Source organism: Danio aesculapii, chromosome 20 (assembly GCF_903798145.1).
Source record: "Danio aesculapii chromosome 20, fDanAes4.1, whole genome shotgun sequence".
Lineage (NCBI taxonomy): Eukaryota > Metazoa > Chordata > Actinopteri > Cypriniformes > Danionidae > Danio > Danio aesculapii.
In genome coordinates, this window is record NC_079454.1 from 36433202 (window position 1) to 36454087 (window position 20886).

The 20886-nt window shown below is 35.0% G+C and overlaps 2 protein-coding genes across 2 annotated transcripts; one reads left to right on the top strand and one right to left on the bottom strand.

Annotated features, from left to right (window-relative positions):
* Positions 1-86: 86 nt before the first annotated feature.
* pla2g7 (phospholipase A2, group VII (platelet-activating factor acetylhydrolase, plasma)) lies at positions 87-9056 on the bottom strand. The gene is made up of 11 exons (XM_056481333.1): positions 8775-9056; positions 7949-8097; positions 7722-7872; positions 7487-7580; positions 7332-7400; positions 6751-6922; positions 3954-4067; positions 3766-3857; positions 3189-3359; positions 2948-3096; positions 87-772 (listed from the first exon to the last, which is right to left on the bottom strand). Exons 1-11 carry the CDS (start codon positions 8845-8847, stop codon positions 672-674), a joined length of 1335 nt encoding a protein of 444 aa, XP_056337308.1. The 5' UTR covers positions 8848-9056; the 3' UTR covers positions 87-671.
* Positions 9057-10979: 1923 nt separating this feature from the next.
* mep1a.1 (meprin A, alpha (PABA peptide hydrolase), tandem duplicate 1) lies at positions 10980-18348 on the top strand. Its single transcript, XM_056481256.1, has 14 exons — positions 10980-11097; positions 11228-11252; positions 11336-11377; positions 11549-11589; positions 11697-11772; positions 11855-11972; positions 13339-13514; positions 14162-14383; positions 14465-14611; positions 14696-14911; positions 15948-16412; positions 17311-17484; positions 17627-17689; positions 18200-18348. The coding sequence occupies exons 1-13, from the start codon at positions 11011-11013 to the stop codon at positions 17674-17676; spliced, it is 1839 nt and encodes a 612-aa protein (XP_056337231.1). The 5' UTR covers positions 10980-11010; the 3' UTR covers positions 17677-17689; positions 18200-18348.
* Positions 18349-20886: the final 2538 nt, after the last annotated feature.

The window sequence follows — 20886 nt, forward strand, 5'->3', positions numbered from 1 at the left end:
AGACATTGTTTAATAAACAATATCTCAAATACATAAACATAACTTGTGCTTTTTTGTGTGTTGTTGTACTGGAAACTGAAACTTCATTAGATTAAAAATAATATATTTATTAACAAGCACAGTTTTAGTAGTGTAGAAACTGATTTCACTGGAAATCATAATTACAGATCTTAGACTCCACCACAAGCCCCTCCACCATGTTAAAATCATTATCATGATTGGTCAACACAGGATATAAAGAATACAGTTGATAGAATAAAAATTGGAACTAATTGCAATCTGCCTCCATTTAACATTGGTCACAGAATTAAAAACATTGCATTGATAATAAAAACCTCTACAGGACTATAAAAATATTAAGGCTTAGGACAAAGGACGGTGATGTGTTGTAAAAAATGTAAATCTATTGCACTCTGTCTGTTTTGTGAAGCATGTGGTTGCTAGCTTGTGGAGCCTCTCATAAGTCATCCTGTAGAGACTAATTTTACATATCATCATTTTAACCCATCATACTTGTACACTGCAGTCAATATTTATCCTCTGTATGGAATTTCAAAAATTCCTTGCAAACCAATAGATTGGCCCTTTCTCAAACATGAAAGCGTTTCCCTCCCGGTTACATGTGCATTCACAACATTATAAAATCACTGCAATTATTTCATGTTACATGATTAAATAGATGAGTGTGGTATAGTAATATTGGTTCCTGGAATCAAGTTGTCATCTTTTCCTTCAATTAAAGGATCCCACCGATTGAAGTCTCTGTTTAGAGCTTGAAAATAAAGAAAAAGAAAATGTTTACTACATTAAAGTCTACCATTTAGAATTCTGATGTTGATAATAGCTTCTTAACATTTAATCAATTGAACAATAATGCTGACCAACATAATTTTTCATATATAATTTTAAAAGGTCTATCCCAGACATTAAATTTTTTATTTGTCACTTTAAATTTTAGTTTCCTTTTATCAAAATGTAATTTAAAAAAAAAATACCCTTTACTGTTACGGTTAGGCTATTTTCCAGTTTAATATTTTTCTTTTCATGCTGACATGCCAGGATAAGATAAGTGTTAAAAAGTAAAGGACAGAAAAGCCAAATATAAAGTTTATAAAACTACTATCCAGTTATCAAATATGGAAGAGAAATGACTCTGCAGCCATGTAAAGAGTAAATGTTTTTAGACAGTAGACTTTTTTTCAAAATCTGAAATTCATTAGTCATAATGGTTATTAAAGTCATGCAAAATTACATTCAAGCTAAACCCATTTTAATATTTGGCAAAGCACAAAGCCTGCCTGTTTTTCTGTTCATTGGATAATGATCATTGTATAATAAATAAGCTTTTGGCAGTTGTCTTTATCAGGCAATTTTCATATTGAATTACAATGGGAACCCTAGACTAACCACATCCGAAATTAGTTTATAAACTGTTTACTGTGTGTGTATATATATATATATATATATATATATATATATATATATATATATATATATATATATATATATATATATATATATATATATATATATAATACAGATTTTTCTATAAAGATTTAATACATATGATTATTTATACTGTATATACCAGGGGTGTCCAAACTCGGGACTGGAGGGCTGGTGTCCTGGAGAATTTAGCTCCAACTTGCTTCAACACACCTGCCAGGAAGTTTCTAGTATATCTAATAAGAGCTTGATTAGCTGGTTCAGGTGTGTTTGACTATGATTGGAGCTCAACTCTCCAGGACCGAGTTTGGACACCCCTGGTATATAAACTATAAATATACAGAGTGCGCATATGTAAATGCAAACTTTTATTTTGGATGGCATTAATCTTTTGACAGTAATAATGGTAATCTTGTAATATGTGTTAAGACCGCTGCATTTATTGTTTTTAATATTGCTAAGGAAACTGATCAATTATTGGCTGCATTCTTCAATAACAGTTCTTGGCAACACTTTCGAATAATGGTACATTAGTTAATTTTAGTTCATGCATTTATGTATAAACTTGAAAGGATTTATTAATCCTAATTCAGCATTAACTACAATATATCGTTTCAGCATCGATATCGCAATGTGCACTTCCACAGTAGTCACATCGCAAAGACATGTAATGGTAAATCTAAATTATAGCTGACCAGGAGCTACAGAATTGTATTCAATCAATGTATTTATATAATTTTATGCAAAAATAAAAGTTTTAGAATTTTTGTCTTGTTTCTAGTCCAAACATCTACATTTCAAAGCAAACTGATTCTCACGTAACTCATTTTGCATATTTTTCTTCTGACTGTGAAAAAAACGGTATTTTACTTGCGATAAAAAAAAAAATCTGATATTTGGACTAGAAAGGAGACAAAGAAAACCTTTTTTTTTTTTTTGTGATTAATTTCTGTACCTGAATACTGTTAGAAAATCATCACATAGTGCCATTTAAAATATTTTGTGAAATACTTTGTGTGTTCATAAAATAAATAAATCGCAATATCAGTTTTTTTCAATATTGTGCAGTCCTAGCATTAACTATTGCATTATTAAAATCCAAAGTTGGACTTATTAATGCACAGTGAGTTAACATGAACTAATATTTAACTTGAATAACATTAACAAAGATTAATAAATACTCATATATATATATATATATATATATATATATATATATATATATATATATATATATATATATATATATATATATATATATATATATATATATATATATATATATATATATATATATATATATATATATATATGCGCATCACTAATACATTAACTAACGAACCATTATTTTTAAAGTGTTACCAGGTTTGAGATTTTACTATATCCTTGAGAATTAAAAAACAAATAAAAAACCTACTGACTTAAATCATTTAAATGGTAGTGGGAATGCACATGTAGAGAAAATTGCTGAAGATATTTATACAAAAAATACTGAACTCACATAAGTGCCTCTGAAGAAAAGCCAAAGTTGCTTTGTTAGAAAGATCCAAGGCAATGTGTGGATCAATCTCTCCTTTCAGCTTCATGAGCCGTCCAATCCAGTTCCCGGTAAGAAATGTGAAGTCTGGAAAGCTCTGATGGACTGTGCCTCTGCCAAAAAAAATAAAAAAAAGTGTCAAGCAAAACTTAATGAATCACATTATTAGATGATGATGATAATAATAATAATAATAATAACTGACTTGATTGTAATCATTTTTCTGGGAAAGATAGCAGAGTCCAACTTCTTCATGCGGATGATATTGCCAATCCACTGGAATTTTTCAGAGTTAATAAAAAAGATTGGCTGCTTCACTCCAGGGAAGATCTCCTCATCCAAGGGAAACATCCAGGTGTCCAGTGCCACACCACACCTGAAAAGCAACATTGATAAGAGGATATTTAGAATGTTTTTCAATAACTCTTTGCAAGCTGTACAAATGGAAAAAAAAGTCCAGGACTCATTTGAATCTGAATTTAAGTTAAGAATGTTTCAGGTCCATTACAGTGCATGTTAAGTTTTTCTGCAGTCTTTACAAATACAGCAAAAAACAAAACAGGAAACTTGCTGATCAATGTGTGAAAAATAAACAGAAGCCAACCACAATGACTGAAAGCAAAGAGGCTCAAACAAACAGCCTGATAAACACGGCAATCATCTAACCACAAGATCTTGTATGTGATACAAGATCTTGTGGGTAGATAATGACCATATTTAGCAGCATTAACAGCCTGTCATGTAAATGTACTGGAAGTGCTAGTCAGCCAGTCAACACATACTTGAATCGGACTTCCTTGCACAAACATTCAATCACTGTTGCGCCTCCGAAAGAATGTCCCATAACTGCTATACTACACAAATCCATGGAATTCTGAAATGAAAAAAAAGCTCATTATCACTTCTTCAAAACACTACAATAAAGTATTACAGAATATGATCAAACAGTAGTTTATTTAGTAATATTCACCTCCATTGTTGACAAATCAAAGTTGGACTGCAAGACGTTTTCCACAGACTTTCCTGAATGGATGTCAAAGAGAATATCCAAAGCTCTGATGCATTCATCTGCTCTCTGCTTTACCTAAAACAAAGGACATTAGATTTATTTGCACAGAATTATATGGTGTGTTTAATTGTGCTTCTAGTAATTATTCACAAAATAAAAGTAATGCACAGTTCTTCTAAACAGTATAAAAATGGTTTCAAAGAGTAAAAATCTGAAAACAACACCTTTTCAAGATTTTATGAAAATGTCATGCACAGACTACAGGATCATATGAGTGCTGGCTCATAGTGTTTCAAGTAGCATCAACTTTCAAACTGCATCTGCCAGCTACTGCCATGTATATGTGTGTGTGGATTAATTGTACAACAAACCATTACATAATGCGTTTTAGTACATCATTGTTGTGCACAGATAGCCTCAAAGTAAATACATAAATGCATTGTGATTATCCATAGGCATTTAATGCAAAACTGAAAGGGGCAATATGTAGGATATTAATCCTAATTAAAATTTTTTTACATAGGATTCACGTTCTACTACTTCACACATGCAAGTAGCCAGATTTATGACACTAACAGGAATGAATGGGACTGTTGATTAACAATAAGCTCATTAAGCTGATCAGCTAATGTTTAAATTTGTCATATTTGTATTGTTTGCATGTTAAAAAACACCTCATGAATTTGACTCTTATTTATTAGACTGCTACTTGTCTGCATTAACAAAGGGAGCCTTTGAGACTGAAATGAAATATGCTATTTTAAACCAAGGCAACCCAGAGTGCTGAAATATAATTGGGTAAACTGGCAGTGAGTGGAGTTACTCAGAACAAAACCAAGACAGACATTCTGACACAGAGCGCACATTTTCAAAGAAAAACTGACTTTAACGTTGTTTTTAAGGTAAACAACCATGCAAATTTAGCATGTTTCTTAAATAACTCTAAACATAATCTATTTTTTTTATACTTTAGAAATTTAAAAATGTACATACAGCACCTTTAAAGGTCCCATGAAATTAAAATAAAGTTTTTTATGTTAGTATCAGTATTACTTGTTTTTAGGATATTTATAAGCTAGTGTGCTCCAATACAATGACAAAATTCGCATTTAGAAGATTTAAAACTAATATAAACATGTAAAGCTTGTAGTTTGTCAATTACGCCCAAATGGACCAATGGTTTTATTCACATTAGGCATGGGACAATAACTGTTTTCAAGGTATACCGCAGTTTAGAAAAGTCAAGGTTTTAAAACCGTCAAAATTTTCTGTAATACCGTTCCTAAGGTATGTGTAAGATTTTTTCTTTTAGAATATTTGTTGTTTTTAGAACAACAGTATCTTTAGCAGAAAATATCCAAACATGCTGTTTGTAAAGAAATCTGTGTTTATGAAACTAAAAAAGACAGCAGAAGTCAATGATTTGAATTACTTAGCCTGACATGTTTAGCTACTGTTGCAAAATATTAGAAATCTTTAAAAAAAATAAAATACATTGTTTTCAAAGGGGGAAAAGTTTTTGTTTTTTACCCAGACATTAAAAATGAAATTTTTAGAGCAGTAATCACAATACCATGATATTTGTATCCAAGGTTATCATATGCCTAATTCACATCACCTCATACTGCAGTTTCTCATCACATCATAACCAATAAAATGCTCTGTAGTATCTGACATGCCCCATCAAGACACTTCTCATTTGCTGCACTTGAGCTCAACCACTCTCACTGTCAGAGCTGTGATAAAACAAAACACTATTGGCTGTTTTTTTCTTTTTTTAAAGGGGAGGAGCTACCCTCTCTTACCCTCTCTTCGTGTTTCAGTTGAGATTACATCAAACAAAAACGCATGTTTCAAAGCACTTCACAAGACATTTAAAATAAACACTGTCAAAGTAATTTAGCTGCACATTTGTTTGCCTCGCAAATAATGGAAAAAGTCCTCATGAAAAATCATGATGGAAATGACTAGCACAGGATTACAACAAGGATCCTGTTTACTTACACCTGGTTTAAAGATCACTGTGCTTTCTGCAGGTTTCTTCAAGTCAAATTTAAGACCATTAAGATCGAAATTTTAGACTTATACAGGGCTAAACACTAAGGATTCCTTCTAATGGCCCAGTTACTCCTGTAAATAGCCCTTTACATGATCTTTTATTAATATATAGACTGTGTTGCTTTAGTTTTCTTTCCCTGATTAGGGAATTTAATTTGATGAATTTGCTGTAAGTTTTTTGCAATAAAAAAAAAGTTAATATAAAAAAAGGGTTTTGAGATGGATTATTAGTAATTGGGTGTCAGGCTGATTGAGTTGCTTTACTCGTACATAGGAATTAATCCCTTTTTAAAATGATTTAAGTGAATTTAAGATGCCACAAACACCCTGTGATTGCAAAATAAGCTTTTCAACATAAAACAGCAAAAATATGTGAGTTTGTGTTAGGATGAGGACTAGTAAGATGATTTTATAAGGTAAAAGTTTAAATCTCCCTGGCTAGCATACTTCAACAAATGCCCTAATGTTTAAGAACTAGATTTGGGGGTCTTTTTTAAAGCATTGCCACACAGTAGTTTTTAAGCTACCAAATGAGTTCAATCAAAAGTGTTTTCAATGGCGAATGGATGTGGATGAAAGTGGACAAGCTCAAAACATTTCAGACACCATCCACATGTGATCAGATTGACAAGAGCTAATATCAGGTGTAAACAGAGCCTGTGTGTTGGAAATCAGATGAGAAATTAGAAGATTTTCTCACTTGCTTGTTTCTCAGGGGAAACTCATTCTCGCCTGTCTTCAACGGTCTGTAGTACATCCACACCTCTTCAAGATTAGCAGACACAGGCTTTGATATGTCAGATGATGGATGCCTTTTTGTTCCTGGCTCAGCATTTTCTTTGAAATAAAATGTTGCAGAGGAAGATTCATCCCTGAAATGAAAAAAAAAAAAAAGATTCCAATGAAAGATAAATACACAAGGCTCAACACAAAGGATCTTTCAGGTTTTACAAACACAAAATTAAATATCTAGATAATAGATATTTAATGCTAGTTTTCAAATTTAAAAGGCAGTGCGTCACCACCATAGCGGTTAGTCCTGTGTTATGTGTTAGTCCACTGGTAAACACTGTTAAGAATGTGATGACCTAGTTTATACTATTGTTCGCACACTCTTCACACACTTTTGACTATTACAACATACAAAACCGTTCATTGACACAGGTCAAGTTGAGTCTCTGAACTGCAATTGTGTGCTGGCGGATATCTCTTATCTCAACATACTGGTCCAGACTGAAAGCAAAACAGCTTCTACAGCTAATAAATTCTGAAAGCAAGCACCTGTGCTCCACCGCAGCAACAATGAAGCCCTGTGAGGCCAGTTCAACACATATGGCAGAATACAATGTCCTGAAAATACAACACACAGAAACACAGTGAGACTGCATCAAAGAATTGAGATCTTGTCTGCGGATGAATCTTAAAATCACACACACCTGAAAGCTCCCAGTCCATGGGAAAAAATGATGACAGGATACTTCCCATCCGGTTTAAATGATGCATTCCAGGCTGCTGGGATTTTACATGACCCTAAAAGGAAGAAAAACAACTGATTGTCACATGATAACAGTGGCAACCCATGTTTTTAACCACATCTCAAAGCATAGAGGAAGTGGCACAACATGACTTTTTCGAAAAGCCTCAAGCAGAACGTATAGAAAAAATGCTTACCAAAGAGGTAGTTGAAAATACGTTCACTCAGTGCTCTGTTAATCTTCATAAAGTCTGCAAGGCCATTAAAATACTCCCTACACGGGACCCAATCAGGCAGATGAGGATGCTCGGACGCTTGGCACGGATAGTAGATTCTCATGAACGTACCCTTGAAGAGATAGAAACATATCTTTAATTCTGCTGACGGCACACAGACAACTGAAGTTCAAGCAGAACACACTTACCTGGACTGTGTGGCCCACCATCAAGTCTGTGCATCCCACATGATGGGGTCCTTTTCCTGGTGGGATAGTCATAGTGTTGTTGTGCCCGCTTGAGTTCCCCATTACGATAACACACAACCAGTTCCACTTCTTAGGAATAAACTGTAAACCTAAAAAGACATCACACTGTTACAGCATGACAAGTCATGACAAGTATGCTGACAACGGCTCTTTCAGTGCTTTCCAAGAACCACATTTTGGTCCATTAGTCATCTGGAAACTGTCAGTCAAAGAAGTTCTTATCTCGTGAGTTCAATGTGCTTGTCATTGTAATCGCAACTCCCACTCACACATAGAGGTAAAGCTGGTTTTATATTCGGATATTAAGACATTCTCCTTAAAAACATAATTTCAGGAAAGTATTCTTTGCAAATTCTAAATAGGGAAATCATATAAGCAGCCAATGACTATCAAAGTACAACACTGTTTACAGTTAATCAGATAGTGTTAATGTTGTTTTGAGTATTTGCATGCTAATTCCGATTGAATATTCAAAGTAACATGGTAAACAATATAGACTTCTAAATGAACGAATGTGCGAATATAAAACCAACTTTATCTCTATCACTTACACTAGCTTACATAATAAAAAAAACAGTTCAAACTATAGTCTGACTTTTTTTTTTTAAGTATACAAAAACTTTATGAAAATGAGTGAGTGACGTGATAGGAAGTCGCTCTCACAACAACGATAACACTGGCATGACCAGTTTGTTTACTGTTAGCATGTTAGCCACTGTTATCACAGTCGTCAAACGGCTTTTAAAACTGACTTGTAATGACTTACCTGACGTTGACTTTGACCATTCATATATCCTCTTCACCAGAGTCAGCTGAGCGAGTCTGCCGACAGAACACATCGACGTTAACAGCAATCCATTGAGCCTCAGCTGAAGTCCACAGTAAGCAGGCGGAGCCTCATCCTGACCGCGACTCGACACATGTGCATTGAGTCACATCTCCCTACTGATTTTGGATCGGTTTGTCGAAGTGTGTTTGAACAAATCTTTTTAGTGAACGATTCGTTGAAAGAACACTTCGTACTTAAAGGGACAGTCCGCGTTCCTGGACTATAAGACGGACAGTAACACAAGCCAATGGCATTCAAGCATGGGGCGTGACGCAGCACTTCATTGGTTGAACTTGATGAACAAACATGTTCTGTTCAAAAATCAAGATTCGTATGAAAATGATTCGTATTGGTGGAACAATTAATTTAGTAAAAACTGAAGTACATATTTCTGCCTCAATGTTTTGTTTCTTATTTTATAAGAAAGTGATTCACAGAATGGAAGTCAATGAGTAAACTTACAGTGAATTTAATCAATTTAGGAGAGTCAGTGTGTTCAATCGAAAGCCATTCACACAACTTGTAAGGGACATTTTACCAGAAACGTACATTATCTGTCCCTGAAATAAAAACATACATACAGTGAATAAAAAGTGTATGATCGCCTCACAGCAAGAAGATCGCTGGTTCGAGCCCCGGCTTTGTCAGTTGGCGTTTCTGTTAGGAGTTTGCATGTTCTCCCCATGTTAGTGTGGGTTTCCTCCGGCTCTGTTTTCCCCTACAGTGATTCCCACTGTTAGGTTGCAGCTGGAAGGGCATCCACTGCATAAAACATATGCTGGATAAGTTGGCGGTTCATTCCGCTGTGGCGACCTTTGATTAATAAAGGGACTAAGCCGAAAAGAAAATGAATGAATAAAAAGGAAATAAACGTTTGATTCTATCAATGTCATAATGAACACCCTTAAATAATGTAGCCTTGTTGTCAGCAAGCATGAGTTATTTAGATTGACATAAGATAAAAAAAAAAGAAACTAAAATAAGAAATATTGTTATAGCAACACTTGTAACTGCTTTGGGGGAAATCGTTCATCGTAGACATCACGGTATGACTGATCACGAAGGAACGTGTATTCTGGCACATTTGTTACCTACGACAAGTCAAAATTTTATCAGAACAAAATCGCATAATCTGACATAGTGACTTTCGTAATCGACAATAAAAATCGTGTGATCTGACCGAGGCTTAAGGCTATGTCTCCTAAGTGACATCATTTGATGAAGGAAAAGCTGACAGTGATCAAGGATGCGTTCTGTCATTTAGAGATAGAAAATAAAAAGAAAATATTTATTGTAAACCCAAAGCCATTAGCCCCTTTCAGCCTTTTTTTTTTTACAGTGTAAGAAAAATACTGATAAATTGCCATTAAGCTATCTTGTATGAACAGCATTTAAATACAGTAAAAAAAAAAAAAAAAAAAAAAAAGTTTTCAGATTTTCCAGAACAAGAAGTTGTAACATTATAACGAGTAAATTGCTGAAAGTTGTGCTGTGTGTGAATGAAGCATTTTTGAATTTACAGCTAGGTTCTGGTATTTTTTATGGCAATTTACCTGTATTACTGTGTAAACAGGTTATTGATATCCATAGGAATGAACATTAATGACTACCAGTTTCCAGCATTCTATAACATATCTCTTTTTTCTGTTCAGCAAAAGAAACTCAGAATTCATAATTTAATCACTTTAACAATATTGTCTCTATAGTATGCTAGTATTCATTTAGCTACTATATTGACTTCTCTAATAAATAATGCCTGTTTGCTGCACTTTTATAGACTTATCACTTAAAAAAAATCAAAGATGATTCCTTGGATTTACAATTTTTTAATTGTAAACAATTTATTTTGGCTGAATTTAAACAATTAAATTAAGTTGAACATTACTAAATTGAATATGTTTGTTTAAATTGAACCCAAATAAATAGTTTGCAACAATTTTGCAGAATAATTTTTTTCAGTGTATTTGAAGCATTTATTAAATATTGGGCTGCTGTGAGTTGCATAAACTCTTCACTCTCTGAGTGTTACTGCACATCGATTATGAACACTATTATGGGAGACACATGTCCTTTGGGTTGTATCAAAACTATACTGTCAGTGGTGAGACACTTCAAAGCCACTGCTGCAATAAACATGGTCAAAGGCTAAAGTTCTCTTTTTATCATTTAAGCAATGACAATATTTTGTACCTCTCATATCGTCAGTATGCTTTTACAGAGACTGCTCATCTTCGCAGTGCTGGCTGCAGTACTTCATGCTGTGAGTGAATGATTTTCTCTATTCATAATTTACATTCCTACAGACTTATAGTGTGTGGAATTGTTCTGGTATTTTGCAGTGCTATCTCTTAATGCTTTGAGATTTATAATATTCCTACAATGACTTTCAGGTTCCACTTTCAACTCGTGTTCATGGTAAAATTAATATTTTTATGTATTACTGTAAATAATACCATTTTTATTGGCTTTATCTAAATATAACACTATTTATTCTGCAGAGGTTGAAGATGAACCCAATTTTAACCCTTTCATCAATCTTGGTAATGTGAAGCAATTTCTATATCAATGCTCATATGCTCATCAAGGACATCAATGCTCATTGTAATCCTGCTGTTTATTCAAAGCATACTTTGATTTTGGGTTAATTTACAAAACATGAAACAAATTCATTATCTCTAAACTAGTTAAATCTTGTATAATTTATATATCAGGAGCAAAAACCCGGCTGATTGAGGGAGACATAGCCCTACCTGTAAGTGCACAAACAGTCTACTAATTAGATTTTTACTATTTAGATTTACATTTACTATATCTTTGCAACGGTCTTTTAACCTGTACGTAATGTATTTGTCTTTACAGCCAGGTCGAATTGGTCTTATCAACACAACATACAGATGGAAGTTCCCTATTCCTTACATTCTGTCTGACAGTCTGGGTATGAGATTTTCAAGTGTTTACCAAATCAAGCAGAATAATAATGCTTTTAATCATAAATACATTATTGCTCTTTTATACAGACCTTAACGCAAAAGGTGCAATCTATCAGGCATTTGAAGTGTACCGTCTGAAGTCATGTGTTGATTTCAAACCCTATGCGGGAGAGAAGACATACATCAAATTTGAGAAAGGAGATGGGTATGTGCAGACAAACATAACAGTTGTATGTATTAGCTGTATTTAGAAATGTAATCTACATTTCACAATTTGAATAAGGTAATCTGATTATTATTACTGCAATACATTTAGACTGCTTTTCACCTAACTTTTTTTTTTATATACTTGACTATTTTGTCTCATATTGATTTTAAGTTTAACAAAATACATCTCATACTTTCAAGAATTCACACTTAGCTGATGATTAATAAAGCGTATTTGGCATGCTGTCTCGGGAGAGAGCCCTGAGCTCGGAATATCCTCAAGCCCGGGGCTCCCTCCCATTAGAAGGGCAAGAGGGGAATTTGAACTCATGTAGGTCTCGAGAACTCCCCTGCTTGTTCACATGCTGAGAAGTGTCTGGCTAAGGGTTGTCTTAAGATGCTATTTCGGAATATTCAATTGGTTTATGGTGTATGTCTGGATGGTGGGAGGAAATGAGGGAACCCGGGGGAAACCCACACGAACACAGGGAGAACATGCAAACTCTGCACCGAAATGCCAACCAGCATGGTGAGGGACTGAACCAGCGGCGTTCTTGCTGTGAGGCAACAGTGCTAACCACTGGGCCGCCATGCCGCCCTATCAGAAAAGGGGAGGAGTAGGGGTGGAATCCCCCCTTCTTCGAGACGAAGATAACTGGAGTGGAAAACTCTGGTTATTTATAATGCGTCAGTATTCATCTGATTGGTGCAAAATACGGAGCTGATGCGGTGCCAGCCATGTTTAATCATAAGCACGTGATCCTCTCGAAATTAATTTATAAACAAACCACACTTGTTATTTAAGCACATTTCAAGCAATTTACAGGTTTACCTTCAAACTTTTCCAGGATTTTACAAGTGTGGCAAATTATATATTTACATAAATACTTCATATCATTTGTTTTCTATAAAGTTTTCTATATAGTATTCAAAAATTCTTAAATCATTTACTCACGTTTTAAATGTGTATCTTTCATCTTCACTTTAGATGTAATTTATTTTATGCATATTCACCATGCATTTTGTCTCCTATCCCTGCTTAATCAATTGGCACAGATTAAAAAAGACAGGCAGATCACGCTACAGGTGCTACAGCGCAGACTCCAGAGTTATCATCAAAATGATTTTATTTTATTGAAATAGTTATTTATCATTATTTATTTAGTAAGATGAATTATTATGAAAGCAACACAAATCAAATTTTCTAAAATTTTATGCAAAATCTAAGCACTTTTTTAAACCTTGAAATTACTAGATTAAAATGTAAATATTTTCAAGGATTTTTTTCAGCATCTGTATCAACCCTGATACAACATCTATTGTATAATAAACATTACACTAACTGAGCCTCATAATTGTCGTAGGTGTTGGTCTTTTGTTGGAGATCAACAGAACGGACAGGTTCTTTCTCTGGGGCCCGGCTGTGATCATAAGGCTGTGATTGAGCATGAACTGCTGCACGCCTTGGGCTTTTACCACATGCAGTCTCGCCAGGACCGAGATGACTATGTGAAGATCTGGCTTGACCAGGTCATTGAAGGTTAGATCAGTTGTTTTTCATCATTTGTGTAGGTTAAAGTCCCAGTGAATGCAGTTTTTTTTAGATGTTAGTATCAGTGGGTTTGTTTTAGGGATATATATGAATACACATTTTTTTGTTATCACCTTATACTTCAGTTTCTCAAATCAAATCTTCAGGCTAATCAAATGCTCTCTAGTATCTGACATGTCCTGCCCCCTTTAGGATGCCTTTTGTCAGGGGTGTCCAAACTCAGTCCTGTAGGGCCGGTGTCCTGGAGAGTTTAGTCCCAACCCTAATCAAGCCAGCTAATCCAGCTTTTACTAAATATACTAGAAACTTCCTGGCAGGTGTGTTGAAGCAAGTTGGAGCTAAACTCAGCAAGACACTGGCCCTCCAGGAACAAGTTTGGACACCCCACCCTTATGTATTTGAGCTCAACCACTCACTGGCAGAGCTGTAATAAAAACTAAATGCTCTGGGCTGTTTTTTTAAAGAGAGAGGAGCTACTCTGTCCTGCCCTGTCTTCATGTTTCAGTTAAATTTAAATCAGTCATTCAACAAAGATTTACATTTCAAAGCACTTCATGTGATCTTTAAGAACACTCTGTTATCATTTTTTTATCATGCCTATGAAATCTCACATAATGTTTCCTTTTCTTTTCCAGGCTTGGAGCATAATTTCAACAAATATGATGACAGTTTTGTCACAGATCTAAATACACCATATGACTACGAGTCTGTTATGCATTATCGTCCATTTGCTTTCAACAAAGATCCCGCTATTCCTACTATTACAACCAACATCCAAGAGTTCTACAAAATCATAGGACAATACCTGGACTTTAGTGAGATGGATATTGTCAGACTGAATCGAATGTACAACTGCTGTAGGTTAATAATACACAATAACATGAATATATTAACATGTTAGTGCGTATGTAACCTAGAAGTGGCCTGCTCTTCCTCAGCCTCTTCTCTTACCCTGCTGGACCAGTGTGCTTTTGAAAAGATCAACATCTGTGGGATGGTACAGAGTTCGACTGATGATGGCGATTGGGTCCATCTTAAGAGTTCTGCTGGCTCTGAGGATCATACTCTCAGTGGACAATGCAGAGGTGACAAAAATGCCGGCAATACACATTTTCCAGAGTGGATGCAGTGTGATTAAATTAAATAAACATTTTGGCTTGTGATTTTAGATTTAGGATATACTATGCACTTTGACACCTCCAGTGGACAGGCAGAGAAATCTGCTCTAATCGAGTCCCGCATCCTATATCCAAAAAGAAAGCTGCAGTGCCTACAGTTTTTCTACAAAATGACGGGGAGTGCAAAGGACAAGCTAGTGATTTGGGCAAGGATGGATGATGGAACGGGAGAAGTGCGTAAATTAAAGAAACTGCAAACAATCTGGGGTAATTATTTTCTTTGTGAACTATACTAGCAGCCTACACTGTTAAAAATAAAGATTCTTTATTTACTTTGAATACTACTGTAATAATGAAATTCTCTCTTCATTTGCTGTTATAGAATAAGCTAACATGTACTTCAAAAGTTACTTATAGTAGAAAGCCATCAAAATAAAGTGTTAGCAGATATTAAGCAGACAGTCTACTAATACTCTCTTTTGCATAGAGAAAGGTCAACAGTATGTACATAATCCAACCCAGGCTCATTCTGAAAACGTACTGCTGTATACATTTCTAGAGAGCGTCGAATACGTCGCCTGCGTTCTACGTTTTTTCGCAGTTTTTGTTTTTGTGTTTCCACCAGAGGCCGCTGTGCACACTTTTTGAGATCTCAAATTTCTCTTGAGTGCCATTCGCACCTGCTGTTCTCACGTAAATCCACCAGAGGCCGCTGTCGACCGACTGACTAACGGAATAGCTGACTGATTGACTGTCCCACCCTCCTCCTTTCCTAAACCCAACCGTGATAAAAATGTGATAAAAATTGGATTGCTTTTGAAAACTGTCGGTTGGGTTTAGGAAAGGAGGAGGTCCTTTCCTAAACCCAACCGACAGTTTTCAAAAGCAATCCAATTTTTATCACATTATCACATTTTACCACATTCTCATCCTGTTATTTATTTGATTATTTTATTTTTGTTTTACCCACTTTCTGGAACCGTTCTTTGCCTGACTAGAACCCTGTCGTCACGGTCAACTGCTCTCTGTGTCTCAAGTCCGTTGACGTACATGGCAAGCTATTGGACAAACTGGTAACAGCGGGAAAGCTGTTCATTCAGTCAGCTGGTAAGCGTGAAAAGGAATCGAGTCATACCGTCCTGTAGCATTCGTTTTAAAGATGAAATGCAGCCATACGTACTGCTGACTACATAATTTGCGATCTCCAGAAATGTAAATAGGGCTAAGTTTTCAGAATGAGCCTGTGTTGCAATCATCATTTATGGTAAAATGAATGTGGTGATAAAGTGCATTTCTTACCCAGCTGATGAAGACAAAACATGGAAGATTGCTCATGTGCCGATGCAAGTTGGGGCAAAATTCCGCTATGCATTCCAGGCAGTGAAAGGCGATTCGGGCAGCTCTGAAGGAGGCATATTCATAGATGACATCAGCCTGACAGAGACACACTGTCCAGCCGCTGTCTGGCGCATCCAAAACTTCTCTAGTATTCTTGAAAAGGCAAACTACAGCACTGTGCTGAACAGCCCTCGTTTTTACAGCCCCGAGGGTTATGGTTTTGGGATTCAAGTGTTTCCACTGTCTGGCTACTCTGATTATGCTGGTAACTACACTGGTCTGTACTTCCATTTGATCAGTGGTGACAATGACATCGTGATGCAGTGGCCTGCTGTGAACCGCCAGGCCACTATAGTGGTGATGGACCAGGATCCGGATATTAGGTTGAGGATGTCTTCTGCTCGTAGCCTCACCACTGACTTGAGCAAAGGTATATGAGGCCATAACCATGTTTTGAGAAACAATGGGGGAACTTGCTTTATAAACCAAAATGAAATAGAATGGTGAAGGAAATTTTAGATCTAATTTTAGTTGGAAGCAATTATGTTAAATTGATAGCAATAATTACAATTGGATTGAATTTATCTACATACATTATAAGATAACTTAAACAAAATCTTCAAATTGGTTCCCATTGATGGATGTTTAACATTTATTTCATGAATTCTTGCTATATTAATTTTAACACAAGCTTGTGTGAAAAGTTTTGCATGTCGCTGCATTCTAAAGTTCAAGCTTGGTAATCTCTGACGTTCATTTTCACAATATGTGAATGTGTGAGTCCAAAAGGAAGACATGTCCTCTATGTAAATACATTTTAAATATGGAGCAATCGTTCATATATAAGTGTTGCATCATCTTGTTTATTTTCCTTCCTGTTTTCGCAGCACCGTCTGACAAAATTTCACATGCAGAGCTTTTGCACTGGAATTTGTGCTTTGCTTTTTTAACTGTTTAAATTAAACTTAATTTGATCAGTTATCTCAATTATTTTAACATTAATGAGCACTTTACATCTGACTTTTAAGTGCTGCATATTAAAGCAGTGCAAATCAATTTGAGTTTATTTGTAAAGCACTTTTCACAATAAATATCATTCCAAAGCAGTTTTACAAAATATGCACATTAATAAATTACTTTATTAATAAATCATATAGTTAACCTGCAGTTTTACAATATAAAGTCAACAATTAGAAATATTTATAATTTCTAATTAAGGGGGACCTGTCCTCCTCAATGTCTGTGGCAGTTATGGCCTTGATAAAGATTAAAAATAAACTTTGCAAACATTTTTCCACAATTTTCATCTTTACATTGATGTTTTCTAGTAAATGGAGAACAACTATTGTGGGATAATCCAAAAAAGGTTGGGACCCTTGACCCAAGCGATGGTTATTGGCGAGGACCGTCAAAGGGATGGAATACTTTCATAAAGCACTATGATTTACACAGACGAAATTACCTGAAAAATGATGACCTCATCATCTTTGTTGACTTTGAAGGTATGTTACACACTATATTAACCCCGCCCCTAACCCTAGCCCTCACAGTGAGCGCATGTGCCTGAGAGTGCATGTGCAAGTCTGCAGCCAGACACTATTGGAGATATTGTCTAATTGTTTGATTGTATGTGTCTCTTTAAAGACTTAACAAGCTTGATAAATAGTGAAGTTCCGACTGCCCCAAAGGTTTGAGGGAGAAAAGACAGTAAGTTGACTGATTTAGAGTAAATCCAATAATAAAATACACAACTATTATTTTTGCTTATCAGTTTAAAAGGATAGTTCACCCCAAAGCAAACATTCTGTTACTATTTACTCACCTTTCACTTGTTCCAAACCTGTTTGAGTTTCTTTATTCTGTTAAACATATATTTGATATTTTACACATGATGTTTTAAAGAAAGCTGGCACTCTGTACCCACTGACTTTAGTATTTGTTTTTCATATATGGATGTCAGTTGTTACATGTTTTCATCTTTCTTCAAAATGTCAACAGAAAAAAAGTAACTCAAAACATATTTGAAACAAGTAAAGGTGAGTAAATAATGAGTAAACGTTTTGTTTGTGGGTGAACTATCCCTTTAACTACCCTCTTTTTATCTATCAGTGGTTAATTAATATGTAATCATTAGTTAAATTACACACAGTATTATCAATTTGAGAAATTGTTTGAGAGATTTCATTTTGATCCATTACTTTTTATTTCTCTAAACAGGTGTCAATTTAAAGTCTGAAGAGCTGTGTGGATTGTGGAGGATATCTTAATTATTTTATTATGATGGAAGTAATACTGTGCTACTTAAACAGTGTTTTAGATATACTGCTACTTTTAAAACATTTTTAATAAAGTCATCAATTGCCAAATTGCTTTCTGAAATTATTCTCCTGCATGCATGAACTTTGTAGTTCTCAGTGTTCACTTAAAAATGTAAATGTGAGATAATGTGGTAATCTTATCTGAAATCTCCCCGATATGATATGACTGTATCTATATTTGAGTACTAAGGCTATCCTCATCCCAGTGTCTTGTCCTGCAGTAAACATATTAACTCTACACCTCCCATCTTTCATTATGGGCCCTATCATACTGTACACTGTGCACAATAAGGCGCAAGACGTGTTTGGCGCAATTTTTTGCTATTTTCAAACCAGCACAACCTAAATTTTCACGTTTTGGGCCACATTGTTTAAATAGCAAATCCATTTGCGTCACTTTGTGGACTCATGGGTGTGCTGGTCTAAAAAGGAGGTGTGTTAAGGCGCATGTTGGTAAGTTGTTATTTTGAGGAACTGAAATAGACCCCATCATTGACCAACTAAAACTTGGTCTAAAGTCCAGAGCAGAGCGCCATAGTTATATGCCTATGCAGGCCAAAAAACTTACACACTGCTTAATACACACAGCATGTACACAAATATCTTTACATATGAAACATTAAAGGATTACAATGTTACAAAATGATTATTTTCTATATACATTTTTAAAAACCACCATGTCTTCACCTCGGGGTGGGGGGGTTCAGATTATTCATGACAGTTTGCATTTGTATAATGCTATTATTATTATTAGTAGTAGTATTTATTATGTGCATATATATTTTTTAAAACTGTTTTCCCGCTAGTGAAGTGTTCAGTTTTTTTCATCTTACAATGTCCGGCATGTAAATAGCAAATGCGCCATGGAGCGACGCAACTGACTCTTAAAGAGAATGGGAGATGAGACTCTGGTTTATTTTCAAAACACACCCATAACTCATTAAGAGAATAAGCACAACCCTGTTAGACCATGCGCCAGGGTGCGAAAATAGCAAAAGTGGATTCGGACATGCCCTTAATGCTTTTGCGCCATGTCCTTTAGACTTTGTGCCTAGATCGTTTGTTACTGATCAAATACAGTCAAATACAAGTCAATTTACACATAAACTTTTGTGCTTTAAACAAAAACTCTAATTCCCCAGATCAATTTTACAATACATATTTAACGCCTTAAATCAATTATTTGCCTAAAACTAAAAATTCTGTCATCATGTACTCACCTTGCACTTGTCACAGACCTGTGTGAGTTAAATTTTTTGTTCTGTTGAACAAAATATAAGTTATTTTGAAACATGTTGACAAACAGTAACCATTGAATTATAGGCTACTTGTTTTTGCAAGTCAAAATGGAAGATGGGTCACTTGGCATTTCTGTGTGGAGTTCTCCCTGTGTTGGTGTGAGTTTCCTCCGGGTGCTCCGGTTTCCCCCACAGTCCAAAGACATGTGCTATGTGAATTGAATATATTAAATTGGCCATAGTGTATGTGTGTGAATGAGTGTGTATGGATGTTTTCCAATACTCAATTGCATCTTGAAGGGCATATGCTGTGTAAAACATATACTGGATAAGTTGGTATATCATTTCGCTGTGGCGAACTCAGATAAATAAAGGGTCTAAGTTGAACGAAAATGAATGAAAGTGGAAGATATTTACTATGGAAGTCAATGGTCACTGGTTTCTAACATTCTTCAAAATATCTTATTTTGTTTTCAACAAAATAAAGAAACTCATAAAGGTTTGGTAATTATCCCAACTGTCACTTTTTGGGTTCAAATATGCAAATAAGCAAATATTATGGTCTGTTTTGAACTTTGTTTTGACAACAAGTAACACTGCACCTTCATGCCAACTAATGTTCATTGCAGTTTTAGTAGACTGCCTGCTTTATATCTGCTATCTTCCTATTGTGATGATCTTCCAATAGAAAATTCCACTGACAATAAATATTTTGGGTCAACCAGTAACACTAAGCATTTTACTATTATGAATGTACATGCAACATTATTTATAGTCAACAGAATATGTGTAAGGGCCCAATCAAGATCAAGTGAAGCTGAAAGAGAAATACACATGCATATGATGTATACTGTCAAGAAAAGTTGAAAACAGAAAAGGAAAAAGACAGATAAGTGGTAAAATGGATTAATTTTACTGTTTTTCCTCTACGAAATATCAACCATCATCATTATGTATTATTAAAGGCTTTTAATAATACAAAGGCCTTTTCGTGTAGTTATCTAGATACAAAATTGCTGCTCAAATATACTCCAAGTGTCTGAATTACATTTTATGTTTTGCACATCAGATGTGACTCTCTTCAGTGTCAATGCTTCTCGTCTCGATACTGTTGTCATAAAGAAGGGTAAAGATAAATAAGATAAAGAAGAGAAAGAGATAAAGAGTAGTGAAGTGCTGATGCACACAGACGCTTTATTAAACACATGATAGGTCACTATAACTGCTTCATTCACGTGTGCTTTCAAAAGCGTAATTGTCCAAGGCTTTCAGATCAAAGTTCTACTCTGGCTTTATTGCCATGTTTGTATAAGTGTGCAAAACCTTGTTGTCTTCTCCTGGAGTTAAC